This window comes from Neolamprologus brichardi, chromosome 12, assembly GCF_056152115.1.
Source record: "Neolamprologus brichardi isolate AB-2024 chromosome 12, ASM5615211v1, whole genome shotgun sequence".
Classification (NCBI taxonomy): domain Eukaryota; kingdom Metazoa; phylum Chordata; class Actinopteri; order Cichliformes; family Cichlidae; genus Neolamprologus; species Neolamprologus brichardi.
The window spans coordinates 18,762,219-18,784,666 of record NC_142115.1 but is presented as its reverse complement, the minus strand read 5'-3'; the positions used below and the strand labels follow the sequence as shown (position 1 = coordinate 18,784,666).

Sequence of the window (22,448 nt, the reverse complement as noted above, 5' to 3'; positions counted from 1 at the left end):
TGCCCTTAAATTGTATCTTGCATAAGATTAAATAAAGTTAAGTGTAGGTCTGACATCTAAATTAATCTAACTAACACAGAGCAACAGTTAAAATCTAGGCAAATTATTTGAAACCATCTCCGTTCTTTGCAAAATGTTTTTCTTTTGCTGCAGAAAAAAAAGTGATAAACTACTGTTGATAAGTGGTTAGATTACACCCGGTATTACCACCTAAATGCTTTCTTTAGATCCCTTTTGTGAATTTCACCTTCCTCTCAGTAAAAGAAATGCACCTGGGCTTGTGTGTTGAAATGGGATTCAGCTCACATTCTTCTCCCACAGCCTGTTCAATCTGTTCCAGGACAATAATCACAATCCATTTGACTTTCTTCCCTCTGGTATTTTAGCTCAGCTGCGTTAGACTATCCAGGACCTTGCAAAGGTAGACAGAAAAGAAATGAGAAAATAATGTTTTGAGCTTTTGCATGTTTACCTTGTTACCAAGCCTTTCCTTGCTCAACTTTTATTTTTCCCCCCAGAGAAGTTAAATTTAAGAGATTGCAGAAATGTATGGTATTACATCCCCTTTCTTTTGTCCAGCACGCATCATTTCATCTGTTGCATCTGATGGTGGAACGGTGGATTACAAACTTGGTGTAAATTTGTTTCTGCCCTTGATCGATTTTCAGTCAGACCTACTTACAGACAGCCATAACTCCTGAAGACAACAACTAATGTTCTATCATCAATCGTAATGTTATCAACCAATTTTTCCCATATATGAGACAATAATGACCTCTCACTGAAGACAATGTTACCAGAACTCATCTTAGAGTTATTCATCGCTGCCTGCTGTTTTCAAATTAGTTTTCATTACATGTTGATGGAGCGGGACTTCCCCCTTGGGCCACTCTAATCCATCACATCTCTCTATCAATGACATCCGTGTCTTTTTGTTTTGCTCTCTAGGTAGCAAATTCACCAGCACTTCTAAACACATACCTACACACAGATGAGATGCAACAAGTCAACAGATTTTCTTATATCAAATTCGAAACGTATACCTGCAGTATGACTAAAGCTGAATCTAGTATAAAGTGGTCAGCAGTATGAATGTAGATGAGCGGTGGAGGTGGACAGCAAAAGATGGCGGCTAAATCAGTTAACCGGGGCTTCTATCTCCACAAGACATAAGCAATTACCATCAGTGTCCACATCTGTTATAATCTGGATGAAGATAAGCAGCAGACAGTTGTTCCAGTGTAATTTATCAAGGAAAGCTGATGCAGCAGTAACTACATCCATATATCAGACTTATATATGGGACAATATAACTGGCTCATCTTGCTTGGCAAATAAAAAGTTGCTGGTTCAATTCTACAAATTCCCATTGAGGCTGAGTTAGGATGAACATCTAGTGTAAAATTCAACTTAATGAGCGGCCCCTTGTGGCAAGAGAGCAGCTGGAAGTAGCTTTTTGATGCTGTCCTCTCACAGATTTAGCCGAGTAAATTTTTTAACAGAACTAATAAGGACGTAATTTAACAGTTGTGTCATCGCATAGTTCTTCGAACGGTCTCAGGATCTCGGTCTGCAGCACATGTAGCAGAGCAGCATTACAGCTGAGGATGTGGAGTCAACCCGTGTGTCCTTGTTAAGTAGTCACTAAACAATGACCCTGTTGTTTTACCTTCCCTTCTTTGTGTGGCTTCTCTCCAGGTAGTCCGACTTCCTCCCACAGTCCAAAAACATGCTTGCTAACTGGTAGTTCTAAATTGGCTCTAGCTATGAACATGAGTATGAATGCTTGTCTGCCTCCTTGTGTTAGTCCTGTGATGGATAGAGCTGTCTAAGTCACCTGCCTCTTACCCAGTAACAGCTGGGATAGCCTCCAGCCCCCCTCATGTTCCTGAATTGGGCAAGCAGAAAATGAATGGATGGATGAAGTTCATAACTTAGTGTTGGGTGTTTTTACCAATATTTGTCAATATCAGTGTGGGCAGTCAAGAACCCATTGCTTAGTCAAGCCAAGTATGGCAATGGCCATGTTTTTGGGGCACCCTCCTGTTTCAAATGGTAGTCATTGTTTACAAATGCAGATTATTTATGAAACCTAATAAAAAGTCAGTGTTTGACACACTCATTTCAGCAAATGTAAGCACTCTTTTGTTGTCCACACACACTGCTTACCTTCCTGCAACGAAAGCCTGATCAAACGTGATTGGTCAGTGGAAATCAGACTAAAGCAGAGTGGTACAAAAAATCCCTTACCTTGCCTATAGACTCTGCATACAGGCCAGGCAAAGGCAAGACAAAGTCCAACACTGGCACTATTCTAATAACTACCACGAATAGTAGGCAGTATTTACATGTAGCATGGGATCTTATTAAATTCACATCTATTGTTCGTACATGTAAATGTCCAAAGCTCAGGGAAAACCCCATCTTTATCATGCTTTCTGTAATAAAAGATACTGAAATCCATGAGGATCTGCGTGTGTGTGTATGTGTGTGTGTGTGTGTGTGTGTGTGTGTGTGTGTGTGTGTGTGTCATTCTACTGTCCCGTACATTAAGCTAAGTGCTCCTCAGCTCTACAGCAGTGGTAAATGGAGTCTTATGGCTTGGGGCTTGGAGGGGGCTTCTCAAGTCCAAATCAAAAGCAGAGTGTGTCCCAAACCCCAGGTCACTGCTTCTGTGAATCATCAAGTTCAGAGGAAAAGGATAGAGGCTTTTCTTTTTGTGTGTCTGAGCGTGTGTGTATGTGTTCCCCTTCACGTTTTTGTGTTATGCATGTTTCAGTACACAGTGTGTGGATCATTTAAAATCTTACTCTCTGTCATTTGTCCTGAACATGATGCATAGCCAGCATTACAAACATGTCACGGTGCACAACCAGGCTGTCCTATTCACTGCATGTCCTTCGTATTAACAGGAAAAGCGATTGATTTTTAAAAAAAAAAAAGTTTTTGAATAATGAAAGTAAAGAATTAGATGCACTGGATGTAACACATCAAAGAGCTTGCTTGTAGATATTTTCTGCAGTGGACGGTGTTCTGGTGTCTCACTGGTTTTGCTGGTGTAATTTGCAGCTGTAAACGATGTGAATACTGAAAAGCTGAATATCCCTTTGCTTGCATCACTCTGTATTTTTCTTCTTTCCCCCCTTCCCTCACTTTCTCCAGGAGTCACTTGCGGGTAGTATCTGACATAGCAGCGAACTGTCAGTTGCTATATCATGCTTAATCTAAAGATCCTCGGTATCTCTTAACAGCCTGTGATCGGTTATGTAATTATTATAACGGGACTGCACACCCTTTGTGTGGTGTTCATCAATACTATTAGTCCCTCTGTGGTCTTTAGTGAGATGAAAGAAATTAGCATTTCTCTTGCTTAAACTGCATTGGGAATTCAAAGGCTTTACTCACTGCTCAGGTTACTTCACACTGTCAAATTAAGCTTAGCAGCTTGTAAATGAAGTAAAAACCAGCAATGGGATGCTGAAATGAAAATAAATGTGAAACCTGAATTTTAAGCAAAATTGTGTACAGCAGTTAAGAGTGTATTTAGATATGGGATCGATGCTAAAGTGTGAAACCCTTTTCCCATTTGTGTTGTCTTTTCCAGAGTAAGCTGTTCATGAAGCATTAGTTTGACAGAGAATGTGACAGAACAAGAGAGACAATCAGAAATTATGACCTGCACTAGTATGAGTATCTCTGGCTCCCGGTGCATGGCTGCAGGTGATCAGATTTCAGTGTTGTATCATGTGTCTGCTGAGTTCATTATGCTGGAGTTGTGCCTCTGCACTCCTTTAAGGAACTTCAGTCTTACAGGAAAACACAGTACTCCTGGCAACTGAAAATCCACTGCAATTAACATACGATTTATCTGCTGTGCTCTTATTGGTGATCATCAGGAAAGCATGAAGATTTTGGTAAGGTACCCTTAAGGAATCCATTGAGTATCACTCACAGGGGAATCACTTTGATCAGATCCCCTGACCCCATCATTGTTGCCCTATTAGTGATCCAAGTGAAGACTGGTAAAGAGCTAAAAATCAGTTTTACACAATCCAGACAATTTGTCACAGCACTTCTTTTTATTTTAATGCACATCAAATCAAAACCAAAATCAAATTGGCTAAGATAATGTGGTGACAGTTGATGCCAGTAAGACAACAGTGTGTTAGTGCAATAAAAAGGGTTGAATAAAAAATGTATTGGTGATGTGGACTGTGTGCTTATTTGTGTGTCTGTTTGGCTTCATTCTCAGTGCCGTTTGTTTGTTGAACTGGCAAATATACACATAAACTACTTCACCAAAGTTCATGAAACCTGGTGGAGAGGTGGGGTATTGGACAAGGATTAAGTTAATTATGGTTCAGATCTGTTAAAACTGACAGACAAGCCTCTGGCAGGGGTCCCCAGTACTCCAGCTGTATGTGTGAGTCGCTGAATTGCCTCCCAACAAGAATAATCAGTGCGTTCCCAACATTTGTAGAACGTCAGATTATTTTATTGTTAATCTACAGTGGGGCAAAAAAGTATTTAGTCAGCCACCGATTGTGCAAGTTCCCCCACTTAAAATGATGACAGAGGTCAGTAATTTGCACCAGAGGTACACTTCAACTGTGAGAGACAGAATGTGAAAAAAAAATCCATGAATTCACATGGTAGGATTTGTAAAGAATTTATTCGTAAATCAGGGTGGAAAATAAGTATTTGGTCACCTCAAACAAGGAAAATCCCTGGCTCTCACAGACCTGTAACGTCTTCTGTAAGAAGCTTTTCTGTCCCCCACTCGTTACCTGTATGAATGGCACCTGTTTGACCTCATCATCTGTATAAAAGACTCCTGTCCACAGCCTCAACCAGTCAGACTCCAAACTCCGCCATGGCCAAGACCAAAGAGCTTTCGAAGGACACCAGGAAAAGAATTGTAGACCTGCACCAGACTGGGAAGAGTGAATCTACAATAGGCAAGCAGCTTGGTGTGAAAAAATCAACTGTGGGAGCAATCATCAGAAAATGGAAGACATACAAGACCACTGATAATCTCCCTCGATCTGGGGCTCCACGCAAGATCTCATCCCGTGGGGTCAAAATGATCATGAGAACGGTGAGCAAAGATCCCAGAACCACACGGGGGGACCTGGTGAATGACCTGCAGAGAGCTGGGACCAAAGTAAGAAAGGTCACCATCAGTAACACACTACAACGGCAGGGAATCAAATCCCGCAGTGCCAGACGTGTTCCGCTGCTGAAGCCAGTGCATGTCCAGGCCCGTCTGAAGTTTGCCAGAGAGCACATGGATGATACAGCAGAGGATTGGGAGAATGTCATGTGGTCAGATGAAACCAAAGTAGAACTTTTTGGTATAAACTCAACTCATCGTGTTTGGAGGAAGAAGAATACTGAGTTGCATCCCAAGAACACCATACCTACTGTGAAGCATGGGGGTGGAAACATCATGCTATGGGGCTGTTTTTCTGCCAAGGGGACAGGACGACTGATCCGTGTTAAGGACAGAATGAATGGGGCCAAGTATCGTGAGATTTTGAGCCAAAACCTCCTTCCATCAGTGAGAACTTTGAAGATGAAACGAGGCTGGGTCTTCCAACATGACAATGATCCAAAACACACCGCCCTAGCAACAAAGGAGTGGCTCCGTAAGAAGCATTTGAAAGTCCTGGAGTGGCCTAGCCAGTCTCCAGACCTCAACCCCATAGAAAATCTGTGGAGGGAGTTGAAAGTCCGTGTTGCTCGGCGACAGCCCCAAAACATCACTGCTCTTGAGAAGATCTGCATGGAGGAATGGGCCAAAATACCAGCTACTGTGTGTGCAAACCTGGTAAAGACCTATAGTAAACGTTTGACCTCTGTTATTGCCAACAAAGGTTATGTTACAAAGTATTGAGTTGTATTTTTGTTATTGACCAAATACTTATTTTCCACCCTGATTTACGAATAAATTCTTTACAAATCCTACCATGTGAATTCATGGATTTTTTTTTCACATTCTGTCTCTCACAGTTGAAGTGTACCTCTGGTGCAAATTACTGACCTCTGTCATCATTTTAAGTGGGGGAACTTGCACAATCGGTGGCTGACTAAATACTTTTTTGCCCCACTGTATGTTATTATTCAGTGGGTGCTGATTGTTTTCCCTCATAATATCACAAACATCAACTCGACAGTTTAAAAACAAATATGAAAATATCATTTCTACCAAGTGTAGGGACGTGGAGGAGTTTTAATCTCAGGGTGTGCAGTTAGTGGACTGTTGTTTTGGTTTGTGAATTGCATCTACTGGATGCAGACTTGTGTATGTTTATGTATGCATATAAGTACTGATAATGATCAAACATCAGAAAAGGTTTGGGATTGGAAAAAACCCCTGATACTTTGTGTTTACAATGCACTTTTTTGCAGTCAGTCATAATTTTGCACCAGTTGTAAACTGTAGTTATAAACTACAGATTGTCTTCCACAGCTTCCGCATGCCCTGAAAGCGACAGACTATAAAAGTACTTTAGCGACGATGTTTGCGAATAACTTTCAGAGAGATGTGTGGCTCACAGTACGACTGTGCCTGCAACATATCGACCATTTATCTGAGGTAAACCGGGCGCTGAGGAGTTGGTCGGTCAGCACCACGGACAGAGGCGAGATTTCGTTAAAATGCGTTGTGCGGCTTCAGGATCCACTCTGCAAAACCAAGGTGAGCTCCCACACAGCTCCACTTTTATGAAAATGGTTAACTCTGAGAACAGACGGAGGGGAGCTGAGTTGCAAGAATCTCTGCTGTTCACAGAATTTAGATGTCGGGGTATTTTTGCAACTTGTCTTTCGAAAGAAGTGGAAAACTTTCCCTTAAACATATCTTTTCGGCTCAAATGGGCAGGCGTCAACTCCCACAAGTCCTACAGTCTGTGTCTTCTGTAACTATCCCCCAAGACTGAGCAAGTAGTTCCCATACACACGAACATACTGGGCTGCCCTACAGTGAATGTGCGCAAACCTTTCTCATCTGTTTAGCATTCATGCGCTGCAGTGCTGCGCGTCAGTCACCTAACTAGATTGTTCCATCAGACGGAATTACCCGCATCACTCAATGAAATACAATTATTGATTACACCGGCCCTCCCTCTCCCCAACCACCACCTCTGTTTTTCGCTCTCTCCTTTCCCTGAAGTGCTGCAGCGAGAGAGGACCGCATCGAAAAAGAAAGAGAGAGGGAGAGAGAGAGGGAAAAAAAAAAAAAAGAAAAACAGTCGTGCGCCGGCAGTTTCCTCTGATCCTATTCTACAGTAAAAAGCCCACAAGATTTTTTTTCCTTCTTCTTTTTTCTTTTTCCTGGGAGCAGAAGCAGAGTCCGGTGCAATGGCTCACAATCAGCTCAGTCCAATTTTCTCGCCATAAATGACGGTAAGTAATGACTTTTTTTCCCACCCTGAAAACATGCTGAGTGTAAGACTTCCGAGTTCGGCAATTCTCTTTTCGCCTTTTGTATCTAATATGAGGACACACAAACACACACACGCGCGCGCACACAGACACGTGCGACTATCAATTTATTAGCACATTTTCAGTGATATTTCTGACTAAAATGAAAGCTGCGACTCGGGGACAGGTTATTTTGTATTCACGAGCTCATGACTGAATGGTTAAAAGTTGGGATTATTTCCCTGACTTCACATTTGCCTCATATAAGAGTAAAGACAAATTATCCTGAAGTAGGTTGCGAGCATAATTAACTAATGGGATGTAGTGGGGATATATCCCCGGTTTCAGTGAGTCTTAGATTGTGAGATTTAGTCAAATCTATGTCAGATATACTCGAATAAAGTCTGTTTAGTTTTCCTTTCGGCTCATGAGCTCGTGTGCCCATCTTTGTGGTATCATAAAATAGTTGTCCTTGGCATGAGCCGAGCTTTTTTGGGGTTTGTTGACTGTGGACTGTTCACGCTGTACTGCAATCCAGCCACCTGCCCTGGGGCAGTTAAAGCACTCAGCACTGCCGCCAAAAAGAGGAGAGGACGCGGGAGTAGGCAACTGACTCATCCATGAATTGTACCTCAAGAGGCAGCGAGCGATTGACAGGCGCACAGCCGGTGAACTGGAAATCTGTGGCAGAGTGCTTTGTTTGCAGTCCTAACGCCGCTTGTAGTAGTCCTGCTGGGTTAACACTGAAGGGCTCCATCAGTGAAAACACGCTGGATGGAAGTGATTGCAAGCTGCAAAATTCAGTCGTTTGGCCCACTTGTCATTGTTTCTAAAAATCGATATATACCTGATAAACAAAAGTCTCTTTGGGATTCATAACATCCTCTTCCCTTTGTCTCCACCACAAGCACCCATTGATTCCTAATTTTGTTCCTATTCTAAAGTTCAACAGCAATAAAAAGATGTTTTGAGGTGGAGATGGTTTCTGTTGCACTGTTTTGCTGTATGCTGCAAAGAAGAAAGGACTCCAAAGTGTGTCTGATGATGCATGTCACAGTGTAGAAGAGAGAAGAAGGTCTGTCAGTACATTTTGTTGACTAACGTGAAAGTAGATATCCACCACATTCATCATTATTTTAGTTTAAACCAGCAGTTTTGCTCTGAAGAATCCTCTTTTTCACTCTCATGTTAGCCTAAATGTGCGTGTGATTGTGGCTTGATTTATTTTTTTGTAAGCACACATATGCACCATGCAAAGGTAAAACGTCACCAGTAACTGTAACATATTGCATCCCTTACCTAATCTGAATTGTTGCATCATTACGACCCGGTAGACAGGGTTTGGACTAGACAGGAGTGGCATGTGATATTTTATATATCTGCTGTTTCAAAGAAGATCAAACACGTATCAAGTTGAAAGAGAAAAGCAAACGAGACGACACACTTTGCTGTGTGTAGACCAGTCAGGGGTTTCTTTCTGTCTTTAGGTTTTAGGTTTTCAATGCTTGTACACTCCTGAATGCTTTTCTGGAGACATTAATTGTTTCAGTCTAAGTAAGAAGAGTCAAAAGAATATAAATTATGTAAGAATATAAACAAGGAATGGCACTTTTTTATAATCTCCAGGCTTGAGATAACAGTGACTGAAGTCATTCTAAATAATAACAATGGCAGCTCTTTATGTTTGAGAAGGAAATAATCAGCCTGCTGCAGACCCATTTTTGTGTATTTGTATTGATATTTTTTTTATTCATCATCTGTGATCTGTGGTGGATCTTTGAGTGCTTCTAAGCTGCTGTTTTTTTACACTCCATGAGGAACAATTTCTCCTATACAGTACAGCCATTGTCCTCTCTCTTCCCCTTCGCTTGCTCAGTAATGGAATCAGTGTTTGATGAAATCTCCTAAGACGTCACGGACCGGTTGGGTTTCTGCCTTCCAGATGAGGTCATGGACTCTCCGTTTTTATGGGATTACATGATGTGGCTCTGCCCACTTTAGCGATTGGACCTGCTTTTCTCTTTCCTCCTTTTGGTAATAGAGCAAACCACCGGTCACACCATCACAGTGCTTACGCACGTCTTTGAAAGGGCAGGTCGCTTTCTCTGTCAAGTCATACTTGAGAGATGGGATGTCTTTATGATTGTGCTTCAACAGTACAAAAACCCACTAAATCTTCAAAATATTTTACAAAATTTCTTCTTCTGAGTTAAGGGGCCCAAATACGTCCACTTCATGTGAACAAAATACACAGGTCAAAAAGTGTCAGTATTGTGCCCTCATAGCTGTGCCACTTTTTTCCCCCTTTTGCTTTTTATTTTCTAAACATTTTTGGAATATATTTCTGCCTCGTGCATTCTATAAAACGGATTCTTATGAAGTCAGATTTAAGAATGAGAAGGAGACCACAGCCCTCGTTGTTTTGCGTCATTCTACTTACTCATTGTACTGTGAACGAGGCAAAGTCTGTACTAAATAAGCACACATATCCAAAAAGGTCACTATTGATTTTATTTCAAGTACATTAAGTGTTTGCCTCCACAAGATGTTGTGGGTCAGGGAACCTGAAATCCAGGGACAGAAATGGATCCTTTTATTTTGTACTAACGACCTGCTTGCGCCTGCTCAGTCTGTTTGTCGGCCGCTGGACTCACGGTTGATTAGTTCCAACACTCACATCAATCCCTTTGACAAAGTGCAATGTGAGTAGGAAGCCCTCACTGTGCTGATAATTGGTTCATTATGTTTTAGGCTGTTTTCACTGAGGCTGTTTATTACTATTGTCATCATTACTGTGTAATCTCGTGTAATTAATATCTTTTTGTTTTCTGTCAAAATTCACATTGCTTGGGTTAATCACTGTGCCACTTATGACAAATGTTTCACGGTAAGCAACAGCAGTGTGTTTAAATGCATTAAGCTTATCAAACACACAAACTCTGGATAATAACACTAATCCCCCCCCCTCTGAGATTAGCTGTCCTCAGTTGGATGCATGGATAAATCTCTTGAAACACTAATCTCTCAGTTTGTCTTTATGTACATGGCAGATGAAATTCAAAGGCCAAGTGATACTTGACCTAGCGATTTTTCTATTTTTTTTACTATTTTAAAGAGGTCTAAGAAAAGCAGGGCCACCATCCATCATGCAGACAAGGGGTATCGCCAGAGCCAGGCCTAATTTCAGCCACCCTCTCATGGTTCAGAGCAGCACAGTATATTAGCTCTTTTTATTTTAATAGCAGGGAACAGTTTCCCATGTGACACTGTATGGATACTGTTCCATTCATTTTCAGGACATTTCATTAACATTACAGTGGCTCCTTATAAGTATAAATATTCAGCTGCAGCTTTAAAACCACCTACCTTTGCACAGAACCTCTGGGGGTCCCATGTGCTGTCTGGCACTTGGCCGTTGCCATTGGGGAGTGCCATAGCCATCCAAAGTATCCAACCCCATGAATAACTGGACAAAAGTTTTCCCAGCAGACCACTGCACTACAATAACACGATCAATAATATTCACTTCACCTGTCAGTGGTTTTGATGTTGTGGCTGTTGAGATGGCCAAGTGTTATGAGGAAATCAACATGCCTAAAATATAAACCTACATAAAATATCAGAGGAACTGCGAAAAATAAAGAAGATCGCGTAGAAATAAAATAAAACAGAAAGCTTAGGTTAGGCAGAGTTGGTGGTTTCCCCAGCTTGAATGCGATTGCTCTTGCTGTCTCCGGTATCGGGGTCTCTTCAGCTGCGGTCAGGTGAGGTCGGTTGCCTCTGTGCTCGGGTGTCTTCTGAGCCTCATCACCACTGACAGCATGTCTCACCATACACTCCATTGATTCTCTGACAGGCAGCCTCGTGCAGCGCCTGCGTGTGCCCGTTTTAGGTAAGAGCCTGTGTGATGGCTGACACGACTCAGTCCTGAAAGAAATAAATGGTTCTCTGACACCTGTGAACTTTGACTTGCTCCTTGCAAGGTGTTAGCCTTCTGAGGAATTCACAATTCATTTTTATTTTTTGATGTTTTCATGCATAAATGCTCAAGGAGAGCCGTTTGGGGGAAACTAGGGAACTGATACCACAACCTCAGCCCTTTGTATGTTATTTTTTGACAAAGGAGACAGATTGATTATGCGCGTCCTTATCTGAGGAAGCACCAGTGTCAATGGAGGCATTAAAAATTATCAGAAAAGGGAGCACGCTCGTAACCACAGAAGTTATCGTATGCGCCAAAAGGGATTAGTAGAGTCACCTTGAAACAGCGGCGTCATTTTGCCCAGTAAAATTGCATTATAGGAGCTGGAACCGGCCCTGTGATTTGTGTCCTCCTGACAAGGCTTCAGTGTTCATTAGAGGCTGTGGCGAGCCACTCGTAGTCACACGGAAACCCCACACACTGGACAGCTCTGACCATCCCCACCCTGCTCATAAATATGCACTCCATAGCATCTGCAAATGTTTTATAATAAAAAAAAAGAGCAATTCAGGGTTTTGTAATTTAAGAGAAATTTAGAAATTCCTTGATTTGTTTAATACTGGCTGTTGATGAGAGCGGAGCACTCACATGAAATCATGATACATCATTTCAGTAAGCTGGGGTCTCCCTCCCATCCCTAGTCTGCAGAGATGGGAAATGGCTTCCCCGCGCCCATGTGTGTTCACACTCACTTATGTGCACGACATGTTTAGGAGTAAGAGATCTTCTTTCTAGGTATGTGTGCCTTTTGCAAGGTACATATATATTTGTGCAGCTTTTCAGGCACTTTATTTGAGAATAGTTCTTGTCTGTGATTGTTTCTACACTGTGTCTGTCTGTGCATCCACTCACGGTCATTCCTCCTATCCTCCCGTCTTTACTTGGATTAAAAATGACAGTGCCGTTCCAGTTGGATCGTCGCTCCCGTTTAATGAACCGGGTCTTTATTGGGGACAAATTTTTGGGCAGAGTGTTTGTTTATTAGCTCCTGCTTTACAGAGCTGATCATGAGTCAGCAGATTCAGCATCTCTGTTTCAAATAATCATCTCTTCAAAAACTGAGGGCAACTCATGAAATATAGAACAAACAGCCCACCTTTGGAGAATGAATTTTTATTTTGAATGGAAATTTGGGGCAATGCAGAAAAGCCAACGATTAAAAGGTTAGTTAATGATAGTGGGCGGACATGATGAGCATCTCCTGTGTCTGACTTTTTTTCTCTTTAAACTCTGATGCTTCTCGACTCTTCTTTTTTTAAAATCTGTCTGTTGCTTCCCCTTCCCCCCTGTCTTTCAGACTGGTCCATGATTGCCACAGCCATTGTGGTTAATCTCCTGTGGTGACTGCAGACTCAAGAGTTTCCTTCCCACATCCCAAGACCCACTCACCATTCCTCTAACTCGCCTTTACATTTGCCCCTTTTCCCCTCTCTTCCCTCTTTCTTCTACTTCTTGCCACCATCAGCACCCCTGCAAAGACCTACTTTTGGAGCCAAAATGGAGGACACTTACAATAATAGGACTTCCCTAGTTAAGGGGGCCAAGGACATTGTCAAGGAGGCCAAAAAGCACGCAACAAAGAAAGTCAACAAGGCGGTAGACCGTGCTACAGATGAGTACTCTTCTCACCGCAACTACACTCGATTCCAGGACGAGGTGGACGAAGATGAGGATTTCTACCAGAACCCGCCGAGGCAGGACGGTGAGAGCTACCCCGACAATGAGGAGGGTTCAAGCGATGCTACAGAGGGCCACGACGACGAGGACGAGATCTATGAGGGCGAGTACCAGGGCATCCCCTCATCCGCAGTAGACAAGAAGCAAGGCCAGGTGGCACTGGGGAAGCCGATGTCTGATGGCACAAAGGACCGTGGCGAGCTGGAACAGGAGAGGCAGGCTGATGAGGAGGAGCTGGCCCAGCAATATGAGCTGATCATCCAGGAGTGTGGCCACGGCAGGTTCCAGTGGCAGCTGTTCCTGGTGCTCGGGCTGGCACTCATGTCGGATGGGGTGGAGGTGTTTGTGGTGGGCTTTGTGCTGCCCAGTGCAGAGACAGACATGTGTGTGCCCAACTCCAGCTCAGGATGGCTAGGTAAGGCCCCTCTTTGTATTCGTTTTGGATATTAATGCACTCGCTTCATTATTAATTCAGCAAGGCCTTTTCTCAGTGTGTATTTTATTCTGTTTAATTAGTTATTATAAGTCGGAAAGGCCTTTTTCTCACCTTTGAATAGAGTTTAAATAGCACACTACGATGTACAGCTACATCCTTTCCAGGATCATTATAAAATTAACAACTGTGCACATGTTTGAAATAAGTACACAGCATGCAAAAATAGCCTCAAAACAGCCTTGAAAAACAGGTCCAGATGTATGCGTTTGTGCTATACACAGTATGTCACTCTTATCCTATAGCAGTGTTTCACATAGATGAGGCGTTTCGGTCCAATGGTCTCCGTGTCAGGATTAAGAGGGTAGCTAATATTCCCTGTGTGCTCTGTGGGTTGAGGTGGAGTCTCAGCAGTACCAGTAGCTGCAGGTGCATAATCCATCACCACAGAGCTGTGTACAGGGGCTGACTCACTGTGTCAGTACCAGAGTGGAGAGGACATTCAATCAGGCACACAGCCCTTAGATACTAACTGCCACGGTGAGACGTGACAATACATCAACTTCACAGCAACACCTGATGGAAAACTGATACGCGCTTTGAAAATGGAGGTTGTGACGGAAAGTTTGACAAATACTATTGTACTGCTGCTTTATTTAAGAAAAATGTACTGTTGGTTGTACTTGCAGCAGAGTCATCTTATCAACAAAAACACTACTTTGTTAAAGCCTCACAAGATGTTGTGTACGCTGCACCTTCATTTTTCTGTCTCTTTCCTTGGTATCAGTGTAAACTCGTTGCTTCCTTTCTTGCCAAGCAAAGTCCTGCAGGCATTTTTGCTCTATGCTCTGCTTCTCTTTGTTCGTGACTCCATCCCTCACCCCTGTCCCTCCCCCTCCATTCTCTGTGCTTTTCCTTTCTTCTCCCATCCTCCTCTTCCTCATCCTGCTGATTAGCCCGAGGCTCCTCCTTGTTGATTGGTGTGCGTATGTGCATGCGTGTGTGTGTGTGAGTGTTTGAGCATAGCCTACATAATTACCATGACCTTGTTGGTATCCATTCGGAGTTTAACACACTAATTACACTTAATTAAAGGTAACAAAATGGTGTCAATTGATGTTTTACAGGTGCCACAGGATTTTTCTTTATTTCCTTTAAGTGCAGAAATTCAAAAATGAACTTTAATCTGCAGATGAACGAGATAAGAAGTTCTGTTTTTTTAAGTTCACTGGGTAACGAGGATCTCATCTTACAGTGACAGCCTTAGATGGACTGACATTGTCATTCAGAGCACTTTTACACCACAGCCCACATTCACTACTTTATTTTTCACACACTCACGCTCTAGTGGATGGACATTTCTGACAATAAACGGGGCATTTTTGGGGCATTTTTGGTTTCTGGGGCATTTTTGGTTACCTTCTTTTGGCCAGTTACACTTTAATATGCAGACCAGGAGAGCAGGGATCTAATCAAAAACCTTCTAACTGGCCACAGTTGTCTTACCATAAAATAGCCTCTTTTTGGTGGTCTGCGGGTAAGGACTGAGGATCAGTTTAACCTGTGATCCATACAGCTTGGTCTGTAGGTTCAGTTATCACACTTGGCAGATTTATCAGCATGTGAAGCTACTTAGGTTTCATTTAGATGAGGCTGGTTATGGTTGCATCTGCATTATACCCTCAAGGTCACTCTTCTGGAATGGTGGATGTGCACTCTCACTACACTCAGTATGTGTTTCATCTCTGTGACAGTTAAAGTAAGTACATATTGCTTCCAAAATAAGGTCAACAGTAGAAAAATAAACCTAATCACTGATCTACTATGAATGTAGTTGGTGATTCATGTTTTTCAATTAAATTAAATTAAATTTTATTTATACAGCGCCAAATCACAACAACAGTTGCCTCAAGGTGCTTTATACTGTAAGGTAGACCCTACAATAATACATACAGAGAAAATCCCAAGAATCATATGACCCCCTATGAGCAAGCACTTTGGCAACAGTGGGAAGGAAAAACTCCCTTTTAACAGGAAGAAACCTCCAGCAGAACCAGGCTCAGGGAGGGGCGGGGCCATCTGCCACGACCGTTTGTGGTTTGAGAAAGAAGACAGGATAAAAGACATGCTGTGGAAGAGAGCCAGAGATTAATAACAAGTATGATTCAATGCAGAGAGGTCTATTAACACAGAAATGTTGCTGAAGAAAAAAACCCCAAGTTTTAATTGTGTTATTACAATAAATGTACATTTTGCTATTTATGTGCTTTCTGATTTTTGTTTATATGCGCTTAAGTGTTTCAGAGGAGGCATTTGGACAATAGTAGAGTTAAAGTGGAGGTTGACATCCTCAGGATTAAGAAACTAAAAATTACCCCCAAAAATATATGAAAAATTAAGAAATTCTAAAGATTTGAAAAAACAGTTTGGTGTTTGGTTCGCTCTACCAGACTTCATCACAGTTTGAGTGCAGCTTCATTGACTCCATAGAAGGCAGAGGCAGGAGCATGCTGTAAAGACCGCTGAATATAATGGGATAATGCAGCATGGAAAAAACAGAAAATCCCAAATAGGATGGATGAGTAAGATGCTGATTCCATTACTGAGTTGAATTTGGTCCAGCCGGTTTCCCGATCTCACAGGAATCTTTTAATGTTACTTCAGTGTGAAAGATGAAGTGCTGGGCTATAGGAGGGGGTGAAATACTGTAAATACCCCAAACAAGAGTGGAGGATGTGGGAAGTGGGAAGCAGGAGGGAAGACACGCACGCTGAGATGCAATATGTGCGATAAACGGGTGAAGACGAGAGGAGGAGAGATGGCTTTGAAGCAGCGAGATGACCAAGTTACATGGGAGTAAAAGGAAGAGTGCTGTGGGTGGATGGGTGCAGAGAGGTGGAGGATGGTAGTATTTAGTACACCAACAAAGTCAGGGAGAGGCTTAGCTATCATCTCAGACACATCAGACAAAGGGAACAGATAACCCTCTCATTACTTATTTGTTTTCTTAGACTGTCTCTCCACAGCTACAACTCCCCTCATTTTTCTCTTTGACTCATCTCGTTTTCATCTAATAGCCACCTCTCCACCTCTGCTGTCTCTACTTCCCTCCTACTTTCTTGTCTTTTGCTGCCCTTTATCTCTCTCCCCCCCCTTCACTTTCTTGTCTTTTGATCGCTTGTCCTTCCCTGGCCTTCTTTGAGTCCTGACTTCACTCTTTGTCTCCTCTAAAACTCCATCTCTACAGCGCTCCTCCCTTGTTGTCTCCTCTCATTTCCTATCGTTCCCTTTCTTTCTCCCTGTCGGTCTGAGCCAGCTGGCAGGCTGTGTGGGGCTGCGCGGTCCTGGGGCAGCTGAGCATGGCTAAACTGCAGTAAGATCGCAGCGTCATTGCGGAGATTACACTGCTCGAATAGCCCAGCTAGCTCCACGTTGTGTGGGAGAATGTGTGTGGTGGACTGAGGGAGGGGAGATGCTTGATGGGACTGAATATCTGTGCGTGGACCAAACCTGCTGTCACCATGTCCAACTGCTCGCCTTTATCAGGGTTTCACAGCATCACTATTTTATGTGAATTATCACAATCTCTACTGTTAATGAAGGTTGGATCATTACTGATTGGGACTGAGTCATTTTAAACCCTGCGCTCTAAGCCCTACAATAGGTTATTTCCATAGAAATCCTGCCTCCACTGATACGACTTAAATATGACACAAAGCTTCAATCTCTTCTTCTGCGGAGGTGGCAGAAGAAGGAGACACGAATCCGGTCAAACTGACACGATGTAGTACAAATGTGATTACACGCTGCTCAGTGTAAAGGAGCTGTTGACAGAGGCGCTAGGATGAAGCTAAAGTAAATACTGTAAATAGGAAGGAAAGCACAGAAGACAGGAGTGAGGAAACTGGAGAGCAAAGGAGGGTGCAAAGCTGGGGGAAAAACAAATGGGGGGGAATGGTAGTAATGCAGGGACTCACAGCAGGAGGGGGGGATGGTACAGAAAGGTGCCACAGCTGAGCCGCAGCATGCACCAGGCACGCTGCTGCACGATAGCATCATCATTATGAATAAAGCAGGATGGGTGTTTTTGCGCGACGCCGAAACAGTTTGCACCGCTAAGAGCGAAGAGCATCAAAGCGTGAAATCAGAGAAGAGGTCGTGATGCAGCTAAGCGCTCCCACGGCTCTCAGGGGGCTCCTTGGTGTGTGACAGGGCAGAAAACACTCCACCAGGGCCTTCCCCATTCTCTCCTCCTACTCACACACTTTTTCTCTCACCATATCTGGAAGTGACTGAACTCTCCTCCCGCGTTACATATCTCCCCCCCTCATTACTTTTGGACGTATATTGGTGCTCGATCCTCCATTCCCTCTTATTTTGTGTTTTCTTTTCTTGATCTAGCTTCCTCTTGGCTATTTTAACAACAACAAAGGCGAATAAACAAATTTTTAACAATTTAATGAGCATCTCAGATTTACTCCTCAGTTATCTGTGTGTGTGTGTGCGCAGCTTTACTTTACTCTGTATGTGTGTGTGTGTATGTGTGAGCGTGCCTGAGATTTTGATGAATATTTATTATTCTTGGAGATGTGTTTTGACATCTCAACATACTGTCACAGGGCAAAACCTTTTGCTTCTGTGTGAGAGGTCTCCTGACACACTGTCATCTTCTGATGGTGCTCAGAGTCTATACGGGTCTTCACTTCTAAATTTAGCTGTATTTCATAGTGTTATGTATATACAGCAGGGCTTGCATTCACAGCTTTAGATACACTGTAAAGCCCAAACCATTCAAATAGTTAAACATGAGTTTTTATTGAATTTTCTGAAACATTACAAAAAATACATAAGTATCAGTTTTAATTTGTATTTTTTTTTTGTTGCCAGATTTGGCTTGTAGAGCTCTCAAAAACTCACTAAAACCCATGTATCCAATATGATACACTTGGCATTTGGGTTAGGTATATATTAGATATATAGCCTAAATGCATCTCAGCGAAAAAGATGCAAATCTGCATCTAATGCATTGTGCCCGAATTAAAATGTAATGCCTGGCAAGTAAAGCCCACCATTTCTGGGCTTTCATAGCGATCAAAATTATCTTTAATAGATCCTTTTTGGAACATGTGTAGAAAAGAAAAAAAATCTAAATTTGTTACCTTGGAGCAAAGAGTTCTTCCTGTCTGACTTTCTGAACTGCATAAAGTGTGTGTGACTCACTAAGAAGATGGATGTTGCACTACTGTCCATGAACAACTCACAGGCTACTCTATTTAATTTAAATTTTGCAGTACTGCACTATTGTATATTCTTAAGTCTTCTTTTTGGTTGTTCTGTGGGGTAGTCCCTAGAGACAAAGCATGTGCAAACTCCAAAACATGTACAAACTCCAAAACACAACAGAAGTGCTCCACGACACTAGGGGCAGTGTTGAGGTTCTCTCTGAGCAAAGCACACTGACTGTTAGCTAACACCAGATTTGACTCCACCGTAAAATAGGGTGACCAACCGTCCTCTTTTCCCCAGACATGTCCACTTTTCACGTTCTGTCCGGGGCATCCGGGTGGATTTTCGAGATTGATAAAAATGTCTGGGTTTTCCTATAGGCCGACAGAGGACCCATGTGTGTGACGTCATTTCTGAACTGCTGCTTTGTGCTTGTTCTGCGTTCACAGACGGTACAGACCGCGCGCAGCAAAGCGCCTATTATATTATCGTTATAATGATGTTTAAAAGATCCCAAAGCGCAAGTGCATCTTTTCAGACGAACTGCAAAAGACATTTCCCTCGTACCGACCCAGTACTGGTAATTTTTCTTATGCAGATGAGGTATTATTTCTGTACCATTATTTAATTTCCGAGGCTTTTAATTTATTTCTTTTTGCTCTTGTTGACTTGTAAAAGCCTACATGACATATTGTATTTCACAATTCATTAACTGCACAGACAAGGCATCGTTTTAATATGGTAAATATGTTTCTTTAAGCAAGTTTTTCATGACTGAGCCAAGTGTCCTCTTTTTTGGAAATTAAAATATGGTCACCCTACCGTAAACCAAGCGTTCATAGTAATTAAAAACAAATCAAACAAACAACAGTTTGCACATTACCTTTCTTATAAAGCATTGTTGCTCTGTCCTTGCAGTTGTTTTCCGCAGGCATCCAACTCCATGTGTTTGCAACAAACTTGTTGTTTATTTTGCAAATCGAGCTCAACACTGCCCCTAGCGTCCTGGAGCACTTCCATTGTGTTTTGGAGTTTAAATGTGCTTCGGAGTTTGTACGTGCTTTGGAACTTGTATGTGCTTTGTCTCTAGGGGCCACCGTAGTTCTGTACATGTAGCAAACTGACAATAAAAAACAAAAAGAAATCTTTGAATTAAAATGACTTATTTAATGATTAATTTAAAAATCACAGTATTATGGATGCAGCATACATTTACATTTACAGTCAGAACATGTCTGTGCTACTTTTGCATTATGTTACACTTCAGTGCACTGCAGTCCCAACCGCTGGTGTGAGCGCTGCTGACGTCGTGCAGTAGAATACAGCGGAGCAAGCCGGACAGAACATCAATAAAGTCATTACGTAATTGACTGTCCTGTGAGAGATGTACTCATTTGTTAGCAGTTTCATTGCTTTTATTTATTTATTTATTTAAACTGACTCTAGGGCAGAACGAATGATTGATTATTTTCCCTTGTTGCCTTGCATCTCTAAAAAACCCAAAAAGTGTATTGTTTGTGTGAAAGGTTTAATGCTGGGAAACATAAAAAGGCCTCTGGATGTTTGGATGCATGACATTTAAATGGGAGGCCAATGGGTGTTTGCCTGTGCACTGTATATCTAGCCTCGCCTTAATGAAGTAAATGTGAACTGTGCATAGACTGAGGACTTCCGTTAAATTTAGAATTGAATTTATGATACCTTGAGGCGAGTATCTAGATGGCTGCCAAATGTGACAGATAGCTGCGTTTTGACCCCTGAAGTGAAAGAGTCAAACAGATATCTGCTCACAGCAGAGGAGAAGAGACCTGACTGGAGACATTACAGAAAGGAAATGAATCTTGCTATTAAGATTATTGTAATGGGATGAACAAAGTGCCCCGCGGCAGAGTTGTATCTCTTTGTATGTGACTGCAACGGATAAAAATAACCTCCCTAAACCAGGTTTATGATTATGTGTCTGAAAATACTTGGATATTGATAAAGCTTCAATATTATCTGTTAGTAAACTCTGCTATTTTTCCAGCCTGGGACGGAAACGTCAATGAAAGAAATTTCAGCAGACGCTGCATGTCCATGAAAGCGACTAACCATTCCACTGCCAATTACAGTGCAGACTAAAACAGTAATAACAGGCTCCACTCTTCCGGGCAGATTCATGATGATTAGTGAAAAAAATCAATGCTGTTTTGTTGGAGCATTGATCTCATCTGTGATGAGAGAGATTAAAAGAGGGCAGAGGACCTTTTTGTAAAGTCATCCTGCATTACCGTTCACATTTGTCTCCCCATTGTTCAGAGCCTGTTTTCTGTTTTTCTTACTGTATTTACAGTTTTACAGTTATTTAAGTTTGTTACAGGGGCAGAGGCTTTTCAGACAGGGTTTAGGGTTTAGTATCTGCACTTGGAGCTCCAACTTTAGGATGCAGTCTAGCTTTTCATTCATTTTCTGCAGCTTATTCAGCTTCAGGTTGCAGGGGCATAATCTAAACTGAAAAGTCCAGACCTCCCTCCCCTCATGCAGAGGGGACACTGAGGTGTGATCTTGCCAGCCTGTTCTGGGTCTGCCCCTCCTGGTTGGACATGCCATAAACGCCTGGCCAGACCACCTAAACTGGTTTCTTTTGATAGGGAGGAGTAGCAGCTCCACTCTGTGTACTTCCAAAATGACCAAGCTATTTATGTCAGGGCTCTGTGTGCGGGAAGGTGGAGATGTGGATCCAAGTGCAAGACTCTGAGACGGAAATATAACTGAAAACCACAGCTTTATTGCTGGCACCAACAAAACAGAAACCAAACATGAAAACACTAACTGGAACACACAGGCAGGATCTGAGGGTACGACGCGACACTGGGTTGAGGACAACACAGGGCTAATATACACAGGGTGGTAATCAGGGAATGGGTAACAGGAGGGAGACACAGCTGGGAGAGATCAGGGCTAACGAGACAGGGGGAGCTAAGCTGCACACACTAACATAAGACAAAGACTTTCACAATAAAACAGGAAACAAGAAACCACTAAACAAAGATGCAGACACGACACTGAGAGACAGACTAGACACTGAACAGAAACTGCAATACACATGAGAACCCAAAACCAAAGAACTGATCCCTCACCAAGAATAACAGAAACAGATCTATAATAATAATAATAAACAAAGCACCAGAATATCAGAAAACAATCCATAATGCAAAAATAAACCAAAATATAAGAAACTCAAAATGCTGGGTCAACACTGACCCAGAACCGTAACAATTTATCCTGGTTCTAAGGGAGAGCCCAGCCAACCTTCAGAGGAAGTTCATTTCAGCCACTGCTATCTGTGATCTCTCTCTCTCTTTTTAAAAACTCTATCCAGAGTTTACACTCAGCTCTCTCTTTACCACATCAGATTTCCATGATGTCCGCCTCACTGTCTCACGCTCCCCTCTCTTATGAACCCCAAGAAACTTATGAACAGTTATGCTTCAACATGTTGCTTGTTATGGATAAACCGTGATTGGCAGAGAAATCCAGTAACAAAACACCACTCAGGAGTTTGTGGAGAGAAGTAGTAGTATAGTTTTCTTTTTTTTTTACTCATTTAATGAATTAACAAATAACAATGAATGAATGAGATAAATTCCCAAACTCTGGTCTAGTAACCAAAGAAATTACACAGCAAACCAACACAATCATACACTGCAGTGCACATACACAATA

At 42.3% G+C, this 22,448-nt stretch overlaps 1 protein-coding gene across 1 annotated transcript in view; it reads left to right on the top strand.

The window, feature by feature from the left end:
- Positions 1-7,041: 7,041 nt before the first annotated feature.
- Positions 7,042-22,448, top strand: part of sv2ca (synaptic vesicle glycoprotein 2Ca) — a 30,852-nt gene continuing 15,445 nt past the window's right edge. Inside the window, exons 1-2 of the mRNA XM_006784137.2 lie at positions 7,042-7,407; positions 12,705-13,499. Of these exons, the coding sequence (XP_006784200.1) occupies positions 12,905-13,499 (595 nt within the window). The 5' untranslated portion in view covers positions 7,042-7,407; positions 12,705-12,904. The remainder of the gene's footprint in view (positions 7,408-12,704; positions 13,500-22,448) is intronic.